At 41.0% G+C, this 21,165-nt stretch overlaps 1 protein-coding gene across 2 annotated transcripts in view; it reads left to right on the top strand.

Annotated features, from left to right (window-relative positions):
- The window catches only part of myo1f (myosin IF), a 152,191-nt gene that overhangs the window by 28,317 nt on the left and 102,709 nt on the right, over positions 1-21,165 (top strand). Inside the window, exon 3 of one of the 2 annotated variants that reach the window (XM_072594021.1) lies at positions 9,873-10,010. In XM_072594021.1, coding sequence (XP_072450122.1) covers positions 9,873-10,010 — 138 coding nt within the window. The other variant, XM_072594023.1, reaches the window with a different exon arrangement.

The raw sequence follows: 21,165 nt of genomic DNA, 5'->3' as shown, positions 1-21,165 counted from the left end.
GCTGATGCTTTCAGAATGACTGCTGAATTGAAACTGATCAGGCCGTTGACATTCTTTCAAAAGTCTTTAAACGTTGAAAGAAATGAATCAAAGTTGTATCTTCTCCACGCGTGATATGGAGGTGCTGATGTTGAAGTGGCCTGGACAGTGTTAAAAATCATATGACACCAGGTTATAGTCCAACAGGTTTATTTGAAATGACAGGTTTTCACAGCCTCACTCCTACTTCAGATAGCTAGTGCTGCTAACTGGAGATGGAGCAAGGCTCTGAGAGCATGTGGTTTCAAGTAAACCTGTTGGACTATAACCTGGTGGCATGTGAGTTTTGACTTTCTCCTCCGTTCAAAGATGTACATAAATATTGAATTGAATTCCTTTGATTTCAAGCAATGTTAATCAATTGAGAGAATGTCCATTTAATTACCAAGGAACAACCCAATTGTTGCCCTCTATTAACAGAATTTAGAAAATAATGGATTCATCAAGTAGATAAACAGATTTGTAAATTAATCAACTTGAAAATACGAGTGATTTAATGGTAATGGTTCACAGGTAAAGATTGCCTGATTCGTGATTTGGCAGTGGAAAAGCCGAATGATTGTATGCGATAACACTTCCAGATACAAGAAAAATAAGTATACAGATTGGTAATATGTCCTTCAACAAGTTCCTTCCAAACCCTTTGATGTCTTCCATCTCGAAGCATAAGAGTAGAAAATATATGGGAATACTCTGTCTGCAAGTTGTTCCACAAGCTTATCTTGACCTGAAACTTAGACCACTCTTTCTCTATTGTCACTAGATCAAAATCCTGGCATTCCCTTCCTCACGGCACTGAGGGTGTACTTACATCATATTTTCTGCAGTAGTTCAGAACCACCTTCTCTCCAGCAATTAAGAATAGGCAATAAATACTGGCCCAGCCAACAATGCCCACATCCCATGAACAACGAAATAAATAAAACCTCAGTCTTTTGCCTCTGTATGTAGACCTGACGCAATCATCGACATATCTCTGAGGCTATAATGCACCAATAGTATGCCTGTTTTTAAGTGGCTTTAGTAAGCCTCCAGTCTGTGTAGGGATTCTACTAAAATTTCAACTAATATGGCTGACTAGCAAACTGTACTGTTAGCAGTTTAAGAAATTTACCAAGTTTAACTTACAGTGTGTACTTAGCGTGTAATTCAGATTTCTTCAAGGAGGTTATTCAACCTATTTTATCTGTGTTGCCTCTTTAAAAGAGTTTTTCAATTAATCCCTGCACTTCCTGCATCAATTTGCATTTTTAAAATCATATTTCAGCACTAAGCCAATTTTCTTTTGAAAGTTATGTTTGGAATCATTTTTCACCACCTTTTCAAGTAGTGCATTTCAGCCATAATAATTTGCAATATAATCAGTAAAAAGAATTGGAAGGATATTGTTCAGAGTTAGCTACTACTATGCAATTATTCTATCAAGCTATATCTAAAATATTTCAAAGAGGAATTAAATTGTTCATTAAATGTATTGAAAGTGAAGGAGCAAAGACATTAGTATTTATTGAATACTTCAACCAAGTCTATTGAATACTGCAGATGTACAAACTATTGTCTGGTCATCACAATTCTGATCGTGAGTCACACAAGTTGTGTGGTCAGCTTACTCATTATAGAATTCAAACATTTGTGGTCTGATATAATTCATACAATTGAGTCAGTTCAGAAAATATTTAATTCGTGTTGGAAGTACTTTTTGTACAATATGCTTAATGGAGATGACAACAGTTATGTGCACTGTCCTCACAAATGTTTTCGTTTAAAATCCTCCCTGTCACCCGAAAAACCTAGCAAGAGCTAATAAACAAATTTAGACACTCTGACAAAACCTCAAAAACATTGACTGCTCAACAACAGCTCTGACTAAAGAATTCTAACCAGTAGGCAAACTGAAACTGGACTGTGGGGGATCAGGTTTGTCTGTCATAATTGAGTTGCAGGTTCAGAATTGGTTTAGAAGAAGGTTACAGCACAAAATGCAAGAATTTCTCTAATTTTCTGTGGGAAAAATTGGTTGTACTCACTGCTACTGAATTTCATTGCATTTCAAAATAATTATTATAGTTATCAGAGTGAGATATAGGTATTCCTCTATAACTTCCCATTTCAAATTTTTCCCTACCCACTGTCTCGGTTCCTGCAAACACTTTTCTATTCCCTTTTTACTTGGTTCAAGCTGACTCTCTAAACCATCCCTCTCTCCTCAGTGTCTAATCATGTCCTACCTTCTCTCACCTCAATTTATGCTTGCATTTCCTCCTCTTCCAATTTGCACTGACAGTGCCCTCATGTCATTTCTTTCCTATTGGCAGTGTTAGCCACACAACACTCAAAACCAGTGCACGCACAAGAATGAAGCAGTTTACTTGCTGGTAGATATTTTTAGTATCATTCATGCATTATCATCTATCATCTATATAGGGGAATAATTTTTTTCTATGTTTAATGATTCCTGCAACCAGGAACCCATATTTTGTAAATTCGCTATAATTTATCACTCCTATCAGCTGTTTCTGCAAGCAAGAGAATTCTGCTGATCTCACAAAACCATTGCGAAACTTCCCATCCACAGTTACAGTCTGTTTCCTGGAGCAACATTAAGAATGTGTAGAAAGAGGAGTGAAGCTGAAGAGGGGAGCTCAAAGAGGTCTAGCCCAAGATGATGCTAACTGTCAACCACAAATGTACAGACAAGTAGATATTCACCTAAACAGTTACACTTTGAGGTTACTACAAGTTTGTTCTCACGGAGAGTTTCTCTTTAAGGTTCAAAGCCTTGATTGCCAATGCTACTTCAACACGCTCCTCTTACCTAGAATCAAAACAAAAGGAACAATCTGCTTCTTTCACTGGTGCATCTCAAAAATTGAGCAGATATGTGAAGCGTTAGGTGAACACTTTAGTTGCACAATCTTTCAACTTCCAGTTCCACTTCACTGGAGTATATTCAAAAGAGAGTTTTAGACTTAAATTACATTGAAATGCAGGTCAAAAGATAACCTTAGTATTTATGACCTAATATCCACTGTTTTTCATCAGTTGGAGGTTGTTTGAATAAACTGTAAGCACCAAGGCAGCTCTGGCTTAGAAGTTGACTTGCAAAATTGGACTGTTAAGGTTCCAATACATAGCTAAGGAGAAAAGTAAGGGTACATTTCCAGTAGACAGTGTGGTGTCCATCATATTGATGCAAAATATGCAAACTTTAGCTGTGAAGCAAGAGAAATAACTTATAAAAGTCATAAAGTTTTGGTACAATTATATAAGGCATTGGTGAGACTACATCTGGAGAGTTGTATATGGTTTTGGGCTCCTTACTTAAGGAAGGATTTAAACATTGGAATCAGTTCAGAGAAGTTCATTCAACTGGTTCCCATGGTTGCAAGGAGTTCAGGACTGGCAGCTAAACATCCAAGGATTTACAACTTATTGAAAAGTCAGGGAGGTGGGCAGAGGGGACGGAGTTGCCTTGTTAGTTAAGAATGAAATCAAATCTATGGCACTGAATGACGTAGGGTCAGATGATGTGGAGTCTGTGTGGGTGGAGTTGAGGAACCACAAAGGCAGAAAACCATAATGGGAATTATGTACAGACCTCCCAGCAGTGGTCAAGACCAAGGGCACAAGATGTCCCAGGATATAGATAGGGCCTGTCAAAAAGGCAAAGTCATGGAGATCATGGGGGACTTCAATATGCAAATGGACTGGGCGAATAATGTTGCTGGTGGATCCAAAGAAAGGGACTTCATGGAATGCTTACAGGATGGCTTTTGGAACAGCTTGTGATGGAGCCCACAAGGGAGCAGGCTATTCTGAGCTTAGTGCTATGTAATGAGCCAGACTTTATAAAAGATTTTAAAGTAGGGAAACGCTTAAGAGGCACTGATCATAATATGGTCAAGTTCAGTCTTCAGTCTTCAGTTTGAAAGAGAGAAGGCAAAATCAGCTGTCATTGTGTTATAGTTAAATAAAGGTAATTTCAGGGGCATGAGAGAGGAACTAATGAAAATTGACTGGAAGCAGAGCCTAGTGGGGAAGACAGTAGAGCAACAATGGCAGGAGTTTCTGGGTGTAATTGAGGACACAGCACAGAGGTTCATCCCAAAGAAAAGAAAGATTGTTTGGGAGTAGACAGCCATGGCTGACAGAGGAAGTTAGGAAATGTATCAAAACAGAGAGCCTATAAAGTGGCCATGAGCACTGGGAAATCAGAAGATTGGGAAGACTACAAAAACAAACAGAGGATAACAAGGAAATAAATAAGGAAGGAGAGGATCAAATATGAAGGTAAGCCAGCCAGTAATATTAGGAATGTTAGTAAAAGTTATTTCAATACGTAAGAAACTAATGAGAGGCAAAAGTAGAGATTGGGCCTCTCCAAATTGATGCAGGAAGGCTAGTGATGGGAGATAAGGAAATAGCTGAAGAACTTAGGAAGTACTTTCTGTCAGTCTTCACAGTGAAAGACATGAGTAATATCCCAACAATTAAGGAGAGTCAGCGGACAGAGTTTAGTATGGTAGCCATTACAAAATAGAAAGTGCTAGAAAAGCTAAAAGATCTACAAATTGATAAATCTCCTGGCCCCAATGGGTTACATCCTAGTGTTCTGAGGGAAGTGGCTGAAGAAATAGTGGAGGAGTTGGTTATGATCTTTCAAAAATCACTGGAGTCAGGGAAAGTCCAGATGATTGGAAAATCGCTGTTGTAACCCCATTGTTCAAGAAAGGATCCAAGACAGAAGATGGAAAATTATAGGCCGATTAGCCTAACCACGGTCGCAGGTAAAATTCTAGAATCCATTGTTAAGGATGAGATTTCTAAATTCTTGGAAGTGCAGGGTCAGACTAAAACAAGTCAGCATGGATTTAGTAAGGGGAGGTCATGCCTGACAAACCTGTTAGAATTCTTTTGAAGAGGTAACAAGTAGGTTAGACCAGGGAAACCCAGTGGATGTTATCTACCTAGACTTCCAAATGGCCTTTGATAAGGTGCCTCAAGGGAGGCTGCTGAAAAAGGTGAGGGCCCATGGTGTTTGAAATGAGCTACAGGCATGGATTGGAGATTGGCTTTCTGACAGGAAGCAGAGAGTTGGGATAAAAGGTTCTTTTTCGGAATAGCAGCTAGTGACAAGTGGTGTCCCACAGGGTTCAGTGTTGGGGCCACAGCTGTTCACTTTATATACTAATGATCTGAATGAATGGACTGGGGACGTTCTGGCGAAGTTCGCTGATGATACGAAGTTAGATGGACAGGCACGTAGTTGTGAGGAGGTGGGAAGGTTGCAGGAAGATTTAGATAGTTTGGGAGAGTGGTCCAGGAAATGGCTGATGAAATTCAACATGAGCAAATGTGAGGTCTTGCACTTTGGAAAAAAGAATACAGCCATGGACTATTTTCTAAACAGTGAGAAAATTCATAAAACCAAAGTACAAAGGAATCTGGGAGTACTAGTCCAGGATTCTCTAAAGGTTGACTTGCAGATTGAGTCCATGGTTAAGAATGCAAATGTAATGTTGTCATTTATCTCAAGGGGGTTGGAACATAAAACAGCGATGTGCTACTGAAACTATATAAATCTCTAGTTAGGCCCCATTTAGAATACTGTGTCCAAATCTGGGCCCCACACCTCAGGAAGGACATACTGGTACTGGAGCATGTCCAGCGAATATTCACATGGATGATCCCTGGAATGGTAGGCCTAACATACGATGAACGGCTGAGGATCCTGGGATTGTATTCATTAGAGTTACGAAGGTTGAGGAGAGATCCAATAGAAACTTACAAGGTAATGCATGGCTTAGAAGGGGTGGATGTTGGGAGGTTGTTTCCGTAAGGCAGGGAGACTAGGACCAGTGGGCACCGCCTTAGAATTAGAGAGGGGTCAATTTAGAATGGAAATTAAGAGTCATTTCTTCAGCCAGAGCATGGCGGGCCTGTGGGACGTTGAATGTCTTCAAGGCAGAGATTGATAAATTCTTGATCTCACAAGAAATTAAGGGCTACAGGGAGAGTGTGGGTAAGTGGGGTTGAAATGCTCATTAGCCGTGATTGAATGGCAGAATGGATTCTATGGGCGAATGGTCTTACTTCCACTCCTAAATCTTATGGTCTTATAGTCTTACGAAGTGTTTGTCTTATGAAAGGTCAGACAGGGTCAGCCTATATCCACTAGAATTTAGAAGGATGAGACATTGAAGAATACAAGATCCTAACGGGACTTGACAAGGTGTTTGCTGAAAAGATGTTCCTCCTTGTATGAGAGACTAGAACTAGGGGACACAATTTAAAAATAATGGGTGTCGCATATATGATTGATGTGAGGAGACATTATTTCCTTTCAGAGGTTCAAGTAGCAATGGAACGAAGTAAAGAGGGTATGCAGGTAAGAGTAGATAAACCTTTGATATATAGGTAATCAAAAGATATAAAGGGTAGGCAAGACAGTGTGGCAGTAGCCCTAATTAGATCAGCCGTGATCTTATCAAATAGTGTAACAAGTTAAAGGAGCTGAATAGACTCGCCCACTCTTAACTCAGATCTGACTTTGCATTGACGGGCCTAAATCATCACGCTTGCTCTACTGTGGCTCGAGAGCCAGCATCTAAGTCATGCAGTATTAGGTCCATAGAGTCATACAGCACAGCAACTGTGGGGTGACACAGTGGCTCAGAGGTTAGCACTGCTGCCTCACATCACCAGGGACCCAAGTTCGATTCCACCCCTGGGAGTTTGTACATTCTCCCCATGTTTATGTGGGTTTGCTCCGGTTTCCTCCCACAATCCGAAGATGTGCAGGTTAGGTGAACTGGCCATGCTAAATTGCCCATAGTGTTCAGGGATGTGTTGTCTAGGTGCATTAGTCGTGGGTGGGTGGGTTACTCTTCGTAGGGTCGGTGTGGACTTGTTGGGCTGTTTCCACACGGTAGGGATGCTTAAAAAAAGAAAATGAATCTTAGGGCCAACTGGTCCATGCCAACCAGGTTTCCTATATTGTACTCATCCTAATTGTTGCTATTCAGAAATAAGGAATGAATCCTGTGCCCCCAACTCCACTGAACATTATACCACTGAGTTGATTTTTATTTCAAAAGTAGTTTATTGTCTATGGATTCTTTGAAATATTCTCAGCAGATAAAAAGCATTATTAAGTGCAAGAATTTCTTACTTTTATACATTTTCAAATCTGTTAAATTAAAATTGCCCTTTCCAACTGCAATGTATAGTTTGTTCTTATTTATTTGATTTGTGAATTTCCATGTCTAGTCTTTTCCATTTCCTGCTTTTTTTTAATTAAACGTATCTCTCTTACCCCAACTTACAGGGCTCCAATTCTTCAGAATTAGGCCAGTTGTGCCCAATTCATTTTGATCAAGTATCTTCCAGATAAATGACTGTGTATTTCCAGCTAGTTTTTCCTTTCTATGTTTACTAAGTATTAAGTATTACCATATATTTACTCCACCTTATCTCTGTGACACCAAATATACCGCAGTCTCTCTTGAGCATGTATCTTCAGGAAACCCGATTTATTCAAGACAGCCATTCGGATGTAAACCATAAAATATCCCTTTCAACTAACAGTTGATGAAAACATCTACTTTAGCATTATAACGCACAAATTTAGGCTGTATCATAGTCTGTCTTTGAATGCCGTCACACAGAGTCTGTTGGGTTATATAAGATCGAGTTTCTCTAACCTCCATCACTTTTCATCATGCCCTCCTTTTGCTGTCATATTTATTTAATTTGCATATTTAAATGAAAATTGCCTTGAGATGTGACAGTGCTGTGATAAAATACATTTAAAGGACCAGGTTGAATGTTGGAGAGCACTTACATAGTGTTTTGTTCAGTGTAATTGAAAGGAGGTACCTAATCTCAGTTACAGTGCTGTAGGTAGGTGATGTGATAGGGCATTTAATGATTTGGAGATGCCGGTGTTGGACTGGGGTGTACAAAGTTAAAAATCACACAACACCAGGTTATAGTCCAACAGGTTTAATTGGAAGCACTAGCTTTCGGAGTGACGCTCCTTCACCAGGTGGTTGTCACAACCATCTGATGAAGGAGCGTCGCTCCAAAAACTAGTGCTTCCAATTAAACTTGTTGCACTATAACCTGGTGTTGCGTGAATTTTAAGCATTTAATGACAGGGGACTTGTGCAATACTCCTCCCGTTTGGTTCTCCCAGTGACTGCTTCTGAGTGGGAGTAATGCAAACTGGATAGTAAGACAATCAGTAATCAAGACCAAAGCAAATCTTCATGCCATTTCTCTTACTGTAAGTCCAAGGGCTAAGTTTGCTGCAAGCATGGCAAACAAAGTCTCAGAATCAATTCCAATCCCAGACAGTTCCAACCATTTTCCTGTCTGTCCCCTGATTTTATTGATAGCAATGAACCAAGTTCTCTGGTCAATCAAGGACAGTGGGTGGACTGCTTTGTGCCTGATGGCAAGGAGGCAGCTCCACTATGAAGGCTCTATGGTGCTGATCAGAATAGAGCAGGAGATGGCAGTATGAGATATAGGCCTTTTCTTATTCTGTGATGAAATATGGGTGTCACTGACAAGACCAGCATTGTTGCCCAGCATTGTTGATGGCAGATTTACCCCATTGTGCAGGGTTTTATTTATCAGTTCAGATGTGGTATCACTAGTTAGAACAGCATTTACTACCCATCCCTGATTCGCCAGAAGGCAGTTAGGACTCAACCACATTGCTGTGGACCTGTAGTCACACATTCACCAGATCAGTTAAGGATGGCAGATTTACCTCCTTAAAGACCATTAGTGAACTAAATAAGTTTTTGCCACAAAGGTCACCATTGGGATATCTTACTATTGAATACAAATGTCAACATTGTCCATGGTGAGATTTCAACCCATGCCTCCAGAACATTGACCTGGTATTCTGGATTATTATTCTGTGACATCACCAGCACCTCCCCATATTAACAGGTAACCATATTGCTGTACATCTGGAGAGACATGTAGGTCAGTTCCATACAGATGGTTGATTTCCAACCCTGAAGGATATTAGTGAACCGGGTGGAGTTGTAACAACAGTCACTAATACTTGTCAAGGCCACCATTACTGACACTAGCTTTATTTTTATTAGAAATATTGGTGTTGTTAACACTGAACTCCCACCTCCAGGAAACTAGTCTGGAGCCAGAAAGCTAGTCCAACATTCTAATTCTACATAACTTAGGACCCTCTGAGAGAATTCTGCCCTAAGAACCTTGGAAGAACTTTCTCAATTCCTTTCTCTCAAAATCTAAGTACAAAACTATTTGGCTACTGATTCATCACTAGCATGGTGTTTTTAAAGATATATACATCATTGCTCCATTCAGTGAAACTGTTGGGAATGAAATCAAGCTTCTGAAATAATCTATGTTGGTTTCCCAAAAGTACAACTTCAGGATATGAAATTAAATTATAAAAATGAAAATGTAGAAGTTTGGAATGACTTCCTTTTTCTTAACCATAGTCCTACTGGACTACAGGGTTGCTCGCTCTTAGAGAAAGGTGACTGGTGGTGCTTAACCTGAAGGGAGAGGTTGAGATGGGTGTCATTCATAATAACCCCAGCTGGAGTGGGAATTGAATCCATGTGGTTGGTATCACTCTGTATCGGAAACTGGCCATCCAGCTAATCGACGCCCACCCCCCCCCCCCCCCGCCCCATACTATTATTGAAAGTATGTAATATGTAAATTTTATTTGTACGTGTAAATTAGTCTGAGATTATGTAGATTATTTTCATACTGTTAAATATAAGATACCACCAGGATTTGAACATTCCTATTCACTTTTTGCACAGGGGAGTAAGGAGCGATACCATTGGCAGAGCCACAATGTTAAGCAGAGTGGAGTGGATGACATGGTTCTTCTATCTAAGATCACAGAGGAAGCTATCGTGGAAAACCTTAAGAAACGCTACTTGGACGATTACATTTTTGTATCCTTTCAATTCAGTAAAACATTGATTTTCTAGTTGAAAATTATTGGCTTCTTTGTACAACGGTGCAACTATGGGTAAGGTAGGTGACAGAAAATTGTAAAGCATTATAATGTGGAGTAAGAATGGAGGTGGGGTAGGCGAAAGACTCAATGCATCTTGATTGGCCTTTCAATGAAGTGTGAAAATCATTCATTTCAACTTCTCTGTGAATGTAAAGCTGAGAGCATTTTGGTACGAGCGTGATATAATCAGAGGGTGTTTTATAATCTTTGCTTATTTTATGTCAGATGTGACAGAAGGTTTCAAAGATCCATTGTAGAACTTAGAATTAGTTTAAAGTATTAGCAACTTGAAAGCCTTGGTAAAAATGTATTTTACAGTTTAAGAAAAGTTTGAGTGAAACCTTTCAGAAATCTGTGCTTGTACAACTTTTGTTCATCTAACTAAAATAATAGAATATCAAAACCAACTATAACCTGAGTGTATTTGCCAACAGCATATCAGGGAGAACAGCTGAGATAGAAAATGCTAAAAGATCTGCAAAAATATTTAGATTGCCAATTTTTTGCCCATTTACAATGTAAAGTAGACTTTTTAAAAATTCATTTGTGGGATGTGGGCATCACTGGCTGGCTCACATTTCTTGCCCGAACCTTGTTGCCCTTGAGAAGGTTGCCCTTGATCTGTCTTCTTGAACTGCTGCAGTCCATGTGCAATAAGTTGACCAACAATGCCATTAGGGAGGGTTTCCCAAGATTTTGACCCAGTGGCAGTGAAGGAGCAGTGATGTATTTCCAAGTTAGGATAGTGAGTGACTTGGATGAGCACTCAAAGGTGGTGGTGTTCTCATATATATCTGCTGCCCTTGTCCTTCTAGGTGGACATTGTGGTGGGTTTGCAAGGTGCTGTAATAGCTATAAGAATGCAATGAGTAGAATTAAACTAAAACAGCAGGAGTTAGAAAGAAGTAAAACAATAATAATTGGTGTGCTACTTTTGAGTGTCTAGAATTTTAGTGCACATAATTTTACAAAGCTAATTGAATCTTTTAAAAATAGCAAGACAGATCCTTGGCTTTTTAATAAAGGCGAAAGGCAGTATGCTTTGGTGGAGAGTTTTTCTCACTGGCCAGACAGCTGGTGTAAGGCCTGTGTCACCAGGAAAGATGACAGATCAGTGCCAAGTAGCACAGTGACAGGCTGCTGCCAGGATCAATGACCCAGAGGAAGAAATCCCATCCCTTTGAGCGCTGCTGACCAATCAGGCACTTTTAACAGGAGTGCCATTTACTATCCCACTCAGGATTGCTGAAGGATCCCATGTCAAAGGTGATTGAAAGTGGGTGGAGATCATTGGATGGAAGTTTCAGGACAGAGGGCTCAGCAGCAATGGAAGGGGTATGGCTCTCAGTAACCCACCCACAATCCCGAAGTTAGGTCCATGAACCAGACCCTGAGTAACTTGAAACGGGGAATTCTAACATCAGTGGCCTTGCTTTTAAAGCTCCTTGCAAGTACCATATACTAATGGTTGAATACCACAGCGGTGGAATGAGGCTTTTGTGTGTATTGATTGGATATAAATAAAAATGTGATATTCCTTTAGCACGAAGCAGCTTCAATGCCTTGTCTTTCAGATGGGATATTAAACTGAGCCCCAACTGACCTTCCAGGTAAATGTCCATGATCTCAGGACAATTAAAAGAATGGGGAATTTCTTCCACATTCTTGGCCAATATTTATTCTTGAAGTAATATTACTAAAATAAAGTATCTGGTCATTATCATATTGCAGTTGGGATGTCGCTATGTACACGTTAGCCTCCGTATTTCTTACATTACATGCTTCTCATCAGTGGAAATGATTTTCCCTGTCTGTAAAGCATTTTTGCACTTGAGATGGGAAAGGTGCTATCTCCAGTAAACGGACTTTCTTTCTTTGCATCAGATATTATCAATCCTCATACCCTGTCCACAATCCTCACGCACAATTTTGTAAGCGTCTACATTCTCAGCACATTCCCGATCATTATTGGAAATGTTGCATTATTAAATGGGGGAAGCTCAGAAAATGCCTGTGCCTACAAGATAAAATACAGCTGGCACTTCATGTCACCAAGTGGAAAGTCTAGAACCAACTCACCTCCAAGCTTGATGTATCCCCTGTGCTCAAGAAATGTGAACACATAAAAGAGGAAGATTGATCTTGGGAAATGTCATAAATTCTGCTCTCCCAGTTGTCGATGCCAGACATGTAAAATTAGAGTTTAGGCTTAAATTATACAGTCTAGAAAAAAGGTCTGAACCAGCCATCAAGATGGGATGGTCTGAAAAGAATTATTCCAAATGACTACTTTTAAATAAACCAGGAAATAGTACCAATTGATATGAATTAAAGCTGTTGAATAGAAAATTTACAGTAGGTATCAAGAAAAGCTTTTTAAATTAAACAAATAGATACTTGCAACAGCCAGTCAAGGTCCCACAAGGGTAAACTTCAGTGCTCTTGTTTGTTCCCATCGTGTGCTTCTCTCATACAACCTGGTCACTTTCAAACACAGGAACTCAGGGCACAGCTCTATGGTTTAATTTTTCAGGTTGTTATTATCGGAGCACAACAAAGATCAGTATAGAGCCCTCAGCTACTTACAATCTCTTTATAAGTGGACCAATGTGTTCAAATTTGTGGAGGATATACAATGGGGTGGACGAGGATCCTGTATTTGTGCATTTTATTCTCACAACCTGCCAAGAGTTTGAACATAAGTTAATCATAAACACTAATTTTACAAGTCTCACATTAGCAATGGGGATAGCAGAATTTATGACATTTCATAAAATGAGTCTTTCCCTTTCATTTACTTACACTTCTTCAACATAGGCCTTACATTCAGCCTGGAGGCTGGTTACACAGTATACCTGAGGTCGCACCGACATATTCCCAAGGAAACCATTTCTGGAAGAGAATTCCAAATTTCTACAAACTTTTCCATGCAAAAGTCATTTTTAATTTACTTCCTAAAAGATCCAATCTCAATTTTTTGACATAGAAGGTGACAGGTGCAATACAAGATGGGCAAATATCAGGTTATTCACTTTAGTTAAAAAACAAATTAAAGGATACATATAATAGACCGGCACAGTGGCTCAGTGGTTAGGAATGCTGCCTCACAGTGCCAGGGACCCAGGTTCAATTCCTGCCTCGAGCAACTGTCTGTGTGGAGTTTGCACATTCTCCCCGTGTCTGCGTGGGTTTCCTTCAGGAGCTCCAGTTTCCTCCCACAATCCAAAAATGTGCAGGTCAGGTGAATTGGCCATGCTAAATTGTCCATAGTATTAGGTGTAGGGAATGGGTCTGGGTGGGTTGCTCTTCGGAGGGTCGGTGTGGACTTGTTGGGCCGAAGGGCCTGTTTCCACACTGTAGATAATCTAATCTAATAAATAATGAAAAATCATTAAGTGTTCAGAGAAATTTGGATCCCTTTGCAGATAAAACCCAAAATGTTAAAATGATTAGGAAATCAAACATAATGTTGACCTTATTGCAAGTGGGTTAAAGTACAAGAGTAAGGGAGTGTGGTTGCTAATGTAAAGTGTTTTGGTGAGACAACAGCTGTGTCCAACTCTAGTATCTGAACCAAAGGAAGAATATACCTTGCCTTAGAGCTGGTGTGACTAAGCTATACTGAATTGATTTCTGAGATGAAAGTGTTATCCTATGACGAGAGAATGTGCAGAAAGGCTTTATAATCTCTAGTGTTCAGAAGAACAATACATGATTGTATTGAAACATTTAAGGTGAAGACAGGTTTTGACCTGATAGAAGCTGAAATGCTTTTTTCCCTGACTAAGGGGTCTAGCCACTGGGATGGCTAGTGGATAGGGTACAATCTTCCCAGCTCCTGGAAAATATGGATCATGGTGAGAAAATTGGGAAAATCTGGTGTGAAATTCAGCAAGGAGCTTTTCAATCTCTAAATCAGAATGCTCCAATTTCCAAGCAAGTGGAATGATGTGACAAGATTCTCACTAATGAGCAGCATTGCCTTACGTTAACATCTCATCATTCATTATTCTCACCTCATTATTTTGCAGTTTCACATTCACCCTTGTCCAGCAACAATTCCCAACATGAAAATCAGGGCAGTTACTTGACAACTCCATCTCCATCTTGGAAACTCAGTCCCAAAATCATAGGGCATGTTCCACGGGCTGTGACTTCATGTACCTTGTATCCATGGACATTGCTGTCCAACACATCCCAATCTCACTGTGCCCTGAAGGCATAGCTCCCATCCAAATCCAATACTGTTCTCCATTCAACGCAACACCTTGGAGCTCATCAGCACCTTTTATTGCAGTGTCGCCGCTGGGACACCTTCCATGTAGGAACTGGAACCAGCTCATGGTTTGGACCAGGGGACATCTCAGGGTTGCTTGCTTGCCTTCCTAGCATGAACTCACTTTGTGCCTACATCAATGATCACAACAGTTCTGCCTTGCCTTGCCTTGTCTTTTGGCACTTTGCCCCCTCAACCATATATTAAAGACTCATAGCACTTCTTGTCATGCTCCTTTATGCAGACACAGAGCCAGGGAGCGTGTTGTAGTTTTCAGCACTTATCAGTCAAGAGACATGTTAGTCTGAGGCAAGTGCTGTGCAAATCTCACACTGACTGCATTCTCCAGAAGGATGCATGGCAAACACATTCATATCGAAGAAGATTCGTCTTCATGAACGTGGCTGTCACCACTCAGGGGATCCCAGTACAATCAGTCAAGGGCATTGTGTTATCACAGTCCAGGGCATTGGGCTCAGCCAGCTTGGAGTGGTCAGAGTCAAGGGGTCTGTCTCTGTACAGTCCAGGGGATGAGCCACATTCAATCTCGCAGGTCTAGTGCCAACAGTCAGGGAATATCAGAGATATCAAGGCTCTGATCAGTCACCAGTCACAGCTGTTAACCAAGTCCATCAGCAGTTGGGCCAGAGTCAGATCTGGATGTCTGTGGAATGAAAATCAAGAGGGATTATCAAGGTACACTGCTGTGGTAAGGCAGTGAGGGAACTCAATGTTGGAATTGGAAGCTACAATCTGGGATTCAAAGGGCACAAAGGTGGTGAAAGGGGAAACCCAAGGAGATGACAGGAGATGGTAGGTCTATGGGAGGAAATAGGATATTGCAAGATGGGAGGGTTATTTGCAATAATAAACCACCTTGATGGAGGGAGTGTGGAGCATGATGGCGGAGTGTACTAAACTGTTGGGCCAGGGCTCTAGGTTAAGGATGAGAGTTGCATAGGTAATTCCAGTGGTGTTTGGGAACATGTTAGTGATCAGTGGTGATGGGCTGTCCAGGGAGTGCCAGGAAGAAAGCAACATGGAGGTTCGAGAGATTTGCCTTGAAGACCAGGCTAAGCCTGCGCCTCACTCTGCCAAGCGCAATCTGTGTTGCCTCCTACTTTCACTCAACTCCAAAATGCAAACTACAAAACAAAATTTCCACAACCACACCCAGAGGGCGTGAGTCAGCACCATGTTTTTCTAATCCAATACATGGGCTCTATTTGTCAGCAATGTGAAGCCTTTCAAGGGGCATTTGCATCAACTGTGCACTTGCAGAAAACAGTTTGAATTCATTTGCAATCCCATTATCATGCATTTAAAATGTAAGCAGTGTACTAGTGAGAAAAACAAGCAATCTTGACCATGTCAATGGTCCTTGCAGTTTGATGATAGTCATCTCTGTGAGTCAAAAGTAATCATAGGCAACCTGAAAAGATGCATCTGCAAGCTACAAAGTGCAAAATGCAAGATCTGATATGCTGCACGGAGGCATGAAACTGATTCTTTTCACCTTGCAATATGATTTCATGAGCAATAAGGTCTCACTTCAAGGATGTGGCAATGGGAGGGTAGGGCATTGATATCCATCCGGCAATTACAATCTCCTACTGTCACTTTGTGACATAACTGGTGCTGCATCCATCCAGTATTCCATGGCTCTCTCTATCAGAGTGCTCCTTGTCCCACTCTATGGAAAAGTAAACATTCATTGGGAGTGCTGAGAATGCTGACTGCTAACAACTAAGGACCCTGTTCTGTTTCTTAAGTTCTGGACACATGATGAGTGTCCAGATGAGTATACCACCACCATCACAGACTTTATCAGCAAATGTGTGAAGGACTGCACACCGAGGAAGTCAATCTGGGTGTTCCCCAACAGGAAACCCTGGATGAACCAGGACATTCAGAACCTGCTAAAAACCAGGCATGAGCCCTTCAGATCAGGAGACCAACTCAAATATAAGGAATCCAAGTATGACCTTCGTAAAGCCATTAAGACAGCCAAGGACCAATACTAATGCAAACTAGAGACCCAGACAGACACCCAGTGACTATGGCAAGGACTGAATGACACCACAGGTTCTAAAAAGAGACCGTGCAAGATAGCAGACGATGACATATACCTCCCAGATCATCTCAATGCCTTCTATGCTAGCTTTGAACAGAATTTCGGCAGAGAGGTAACACCTATTCCGACAAGTCCTGACGAACCTATCCCAACAGTCACTGATCAGTTTTCCTTCATGTGAATCCGAGGAAGGTGATGGGACCAGACGGAGTACCAGGCCATGCACTCAGAGCATGCGCTGATCGACTGGCAGAGGTCTTCTCGGACATCTTCAACCTCTCCCTGCAGCAGGTTACTGTCCCTGCCTGTTTCAAGGGGGCCAACATCATCCCTGTGCCTAAGAAAGCTCATGCAGCATGTCTCAATGACTACCGTCCCGTCGTCCTAACTTCAGTGGTCATGAAGTGCTTTGAAAGGTTGGTCATGGCATTAATCAACTCCAACCTCCCCACTACTCTTGACCCACTCCATTTTGCCTATCGGACCAACAGATCCACATCAGATGCTATATTATTTGCCCTTCACTCCTCCCTCGAACATCTTGACACCAAGAACAGCTACATAAGAATCCTACTCACTGACTACAGTTCAGTCTTCAATACTATTATCCCCTTGAGACTGATTACTAAACTGAGTGATCTTAGACTAAGCCCTGCAACTAGATCCTCAGTTTCCTGACCCACAGGCCATGGTCAGTGAAGATTGGGGTCAACATTTCATCCTCACGAACACTCAACACTGGAGCCCCCCAGGGGTGCGTACTTGGTCCCCTACTGTACTCACTGTATACCCATGACCACGTGGCCAAATACCAGACTAATGCCATTTACAAGTTCACTGATGACACCACTATAGTCGGTCAAATCTCAGATGGCAACTAAACAGACTACAGATGGGAGGTGGAAGATCTGGAAAAAATGTGCACTGAGAACAACCTAACTCTCAATGTTGGAAAAACCACGGAACTCATTGTTGACTTTCAGCAGGATGTTACTCATGACCCCCCTACACATTAACAGCACAGAAGTGGAACAAGTAGAGAGCGTCAAGTTCCTGGGAGTGGTCATTCACAACAAGCTTTCTTGGACTCTTCATGTGGACACACTGCTTACAAAGGCCCAACAATGTCTCTTCTTCTTCAGGCAGCTGAGGAAATTTGGCAGGATGGCGAATATTCCCTTGCCAACTTTGATAGGTGCGCCATCGAGAGCATTCTGTCTGGACATGTCACTACCTGGTATGGCAACTGTACCATTCAAGATCAGAGACAGTTATAGAGAATGGTAGACTCAGCCTGGACAATCACAAAGGCCAACCCTCCCTCTATAGAATCAATCTACCAGGCCCATTGTCAAGAAAAAGCTGTGGGCATTCTCAAAGATCCATTCCACCTTCGCAATGTTTTTCTCCAACTTCTACCATCGGGGAGAAGGTACAGAAGCCTGAACACACGCACCAGCCAGTTTAGAAACCATTTCTACCCTATTGTTATTAGAGTACTGAATGGATTACATTTGCTTAACATTAGCCTGTACCTGTGTTTTTGTTTTTGCCAATGTTAACTATTATTTACTTATCTATGCTACATAACTCTGTTATCTGCCTGCATTGCTCCTAAGACAAAGCTTTTCACTGTACCTCGGTACACATGACAATAAATTCAATTCAATTCAAATCAATTCAATTCAATGTAGGCTGTGACCAAGGACTAAGGTTTGGTGTTTAAAAGGTGATAGCTGTTGGAATATGTACAATAAAGTGTCAGCCATGCCACCTTTTTGCCTTGGGGTCTATGATAGCTATCCTACAGCATGCACAGTGAAGGACAACCAGCACCAGACCAGATGTACATGGTCGAGAGCATCAAGTTCCCAGGAATGACAATAACTAACAATCTGTCCTGGCCCTCCCACGTAGCTGCGACAATCAAGAAGGCACAACACCTCTTCTTCCTCAGGAGGCTAAGGAAATTTGGCATGTCCATAAGGAATCTCACCAAATGTTACAGGTGCACTATCAAAAGTATTCTATCCGGATGCATCATGGCTTGGTATAGCCACTGCTCTGCCCAGGACCGTAGGAAACCTCAGAGTTGTAAACACAGTATAGTCCATCACGCAAGCCAACCTCCCATCCATTTACTCTATCTACACATCTTGTTGCCACAGAAAGGCAGCCAACATCATCAAAGATCCCTCCCATCTCGGTTATACTCTCTTTCATCAGGCAGAAGATACAAAAGCTTAAACACATGTACCAAAGGTTCAAAAACAGCTCCTTCCCCACTGTTATTTGACTTCTGAATGGACCTCTCTAATTTCAAATCTAATGTTGATCTTGCTTTAGTGCACCTCCTGTGCAGCCATAACCTTGCATACCTCACTCTGTCGAAACATCCTATGATCTACATGTTCTTGTATGTTATGATCTGCCTGTACTACACACAAACGTTTCACTGGACTCAAGTGCATGTGTCAACAATAAATCAAATCAAGTCAACTCCAATCAAACATGGATGGTGTCAAAGCCTGGGGTTGCTATAGGGGTGAGGTGCATGATTAATGAGATTAGTTTGGGACAGTTGCACAAGAAATCTCGCTAAACCTCATGGAGGAAAATCCTCCTTGAAACTCACAAATGAGACACTTAGCCAATATCTGGTAAGATTCAGCCCCTCCATGAGGCCAGCGAGTTTCCTTGTGCAACTCATTATAAGAGGCCAGCCATTTAGGACTGAGGTGGGGAATCTTTATCTTCACTCACAGTGTTGTGCATCCATGAAATTCTCTGCCCAAGAATACTGTAGACGCTCCATTGTTCCATATTTTTAATCCTGGCATTTCAGGAATCAAGCAGTACGTTAGCCTTTATTGCAGGAGGATTTCAATACAGGAGCAAAGAAGTCTTTCATCAATTGTCTAGAACACTGATGAGACGACACATTTGGAGTACTGTGTGTAGTTCTGATCTCCTTGCCTATAGAAGGATACAGTTGTTATAGAGGTAATGTCACAAAAGTTCCTGGGCTGGTGGGATTCTCATATGAATATACTGGGCTTTATTCTCAGGGGTTTAGAAGAATGACAGGCAATCCTATAGAAATGTACAAAATCCTGAGATGGATACAGAGTAGATGCAGAAAGTATGTTTCCCATGGCTGTGGAGATCTAGAACCCAGTAACAAAATTAAAGGCAAAACATTTAAAACTAAGATGAGGAACTTCTTCAATCAGAAGAGAGTGAATCTTTGAAATTCTCTACGCCAGATGGCTGTGGAAGCTCAGTCATTGAGTAAATCCAAAGCAAAGATTGATAGATTTGGTAGTTCTTAATGAAATGAAGAAATATGGGAATAAACCATTGAGTTAGATGATCAGCCATAATCTAGAGTGGTGGAGCAGATCTGAGGGGCTCAATGGTCTGTGCTATATTCCTCATTCCTATAATTGGACTTGCAGGAAATCAAGGTATACAGTGATAAACAGAAATGTTTTGGTATAATGCTTTAATTAATTATGAAACAGGTTTATGCACATGTCCTGTTTGCTCCTGTTCCTATTTCTTGTTGGGAAGTGGTTTCCCTCCAGTACTTTACACAGTTAACTAATCTTCATAGAATTGTAGAATTTTAAAATAGTAGAACTCAAGATCCAGCAAATCTCTACCTGCTCTTTCATGGTTATGTTACAGCACTAGCAAACATCTGGAGACATGCGTTTAAAGTCGTTCCACATCCAACAGAGAATTTAATCTCAGTTTAATAAAATGAATCTGGAATAAAAACCTAGGGCTCAATGTAACATTCCCCATGAATATGTTTATGAAGATGCTGGGTGTGGGTGGGTATGTGTGGGTCACATAAAATATGTTGTGAGAGCCTCCTGACTCATCTCACTCCGTAAAGTGTGACTTCCTGTCAGTGAGGCAGGGAGGTCACAATCTGCTTCAGTTTGTCTGCCCACATCATTTTATGGCCAAGGAGCAAGCAGATTCTGGGCCTGCTTATTAAGTGTTGACTTTTCTTCCAGTTGCCTGTCCCCACTCCCTCTAATATTCTGCCTTTAGTAATGTTGATTATTAACTACTGGATTATTATAAACTTATTTGATTCACTAATCCCCTTGAAGGAAGGAAATCTGCCATTCTTACCTTGTCTGACCTATTTGTGACTTTAGACTCATGGAATCCAGGAAAACCCACAGATCCTTAACTACTGTGTGAAATGCCCTGTCAAATCTCTGCTTATTCAGGAAGCCACTTTCTCCACAGCAATAATGACAAGCAACAAATACTCAGCCTACCAGGATCCATTTAGTGCTAGTCATTGCTCTTTCCCTGGGTCCTTACAACTTTTCACCTGTGAGTAATTTCCAGTTTTCTTTTGAAGGCTTCTACTGAATGTGGACCCACAACTGTACCAGCTTCTAACTATGACATGATCAAAAAAGTTTTTCCTCAAGCCAATGGTCTGCTTGTATAGTGACCAAGTTAATTTTTCACTGGGGACTGTCAAATCATAATGGTCAAATAATAAAAAAAATTTGGAATGAATTCATCATTTATCTACTCAGGCTATGACTCAGCCCAGACGTTTTTTTTTGCTAAAGGTTGATCACTTTTATTTCTCCATTGAGCACTTGTTGTGGTACCGTTACACCATCGCTGTGAAGTAAGACCATCTACAAAAGAAAGCTAAAATATTATATTATATTATGATGATTTTGAACAATATATTGCATT

This window comes from Chiloscyllium punctatum, chromosome 24 (assembly GCF_047496795.1).
Source record: "Chiloscyllium punctatum isolate Juve2018m chromosome 24, sChiPun1.3, whole genome shotgun sequence".
NCBI classification, from domain to species: Eukaryota; Metazoa; Chordata; class Chondrichthyes; order Orectolobiformes; family Hemiscylliidae; genus Chiloscyllium; species Chiloscyllium punctatum.
This window is presented reverse-complemented; position numbering and strand designations above follow the sequence as displayed.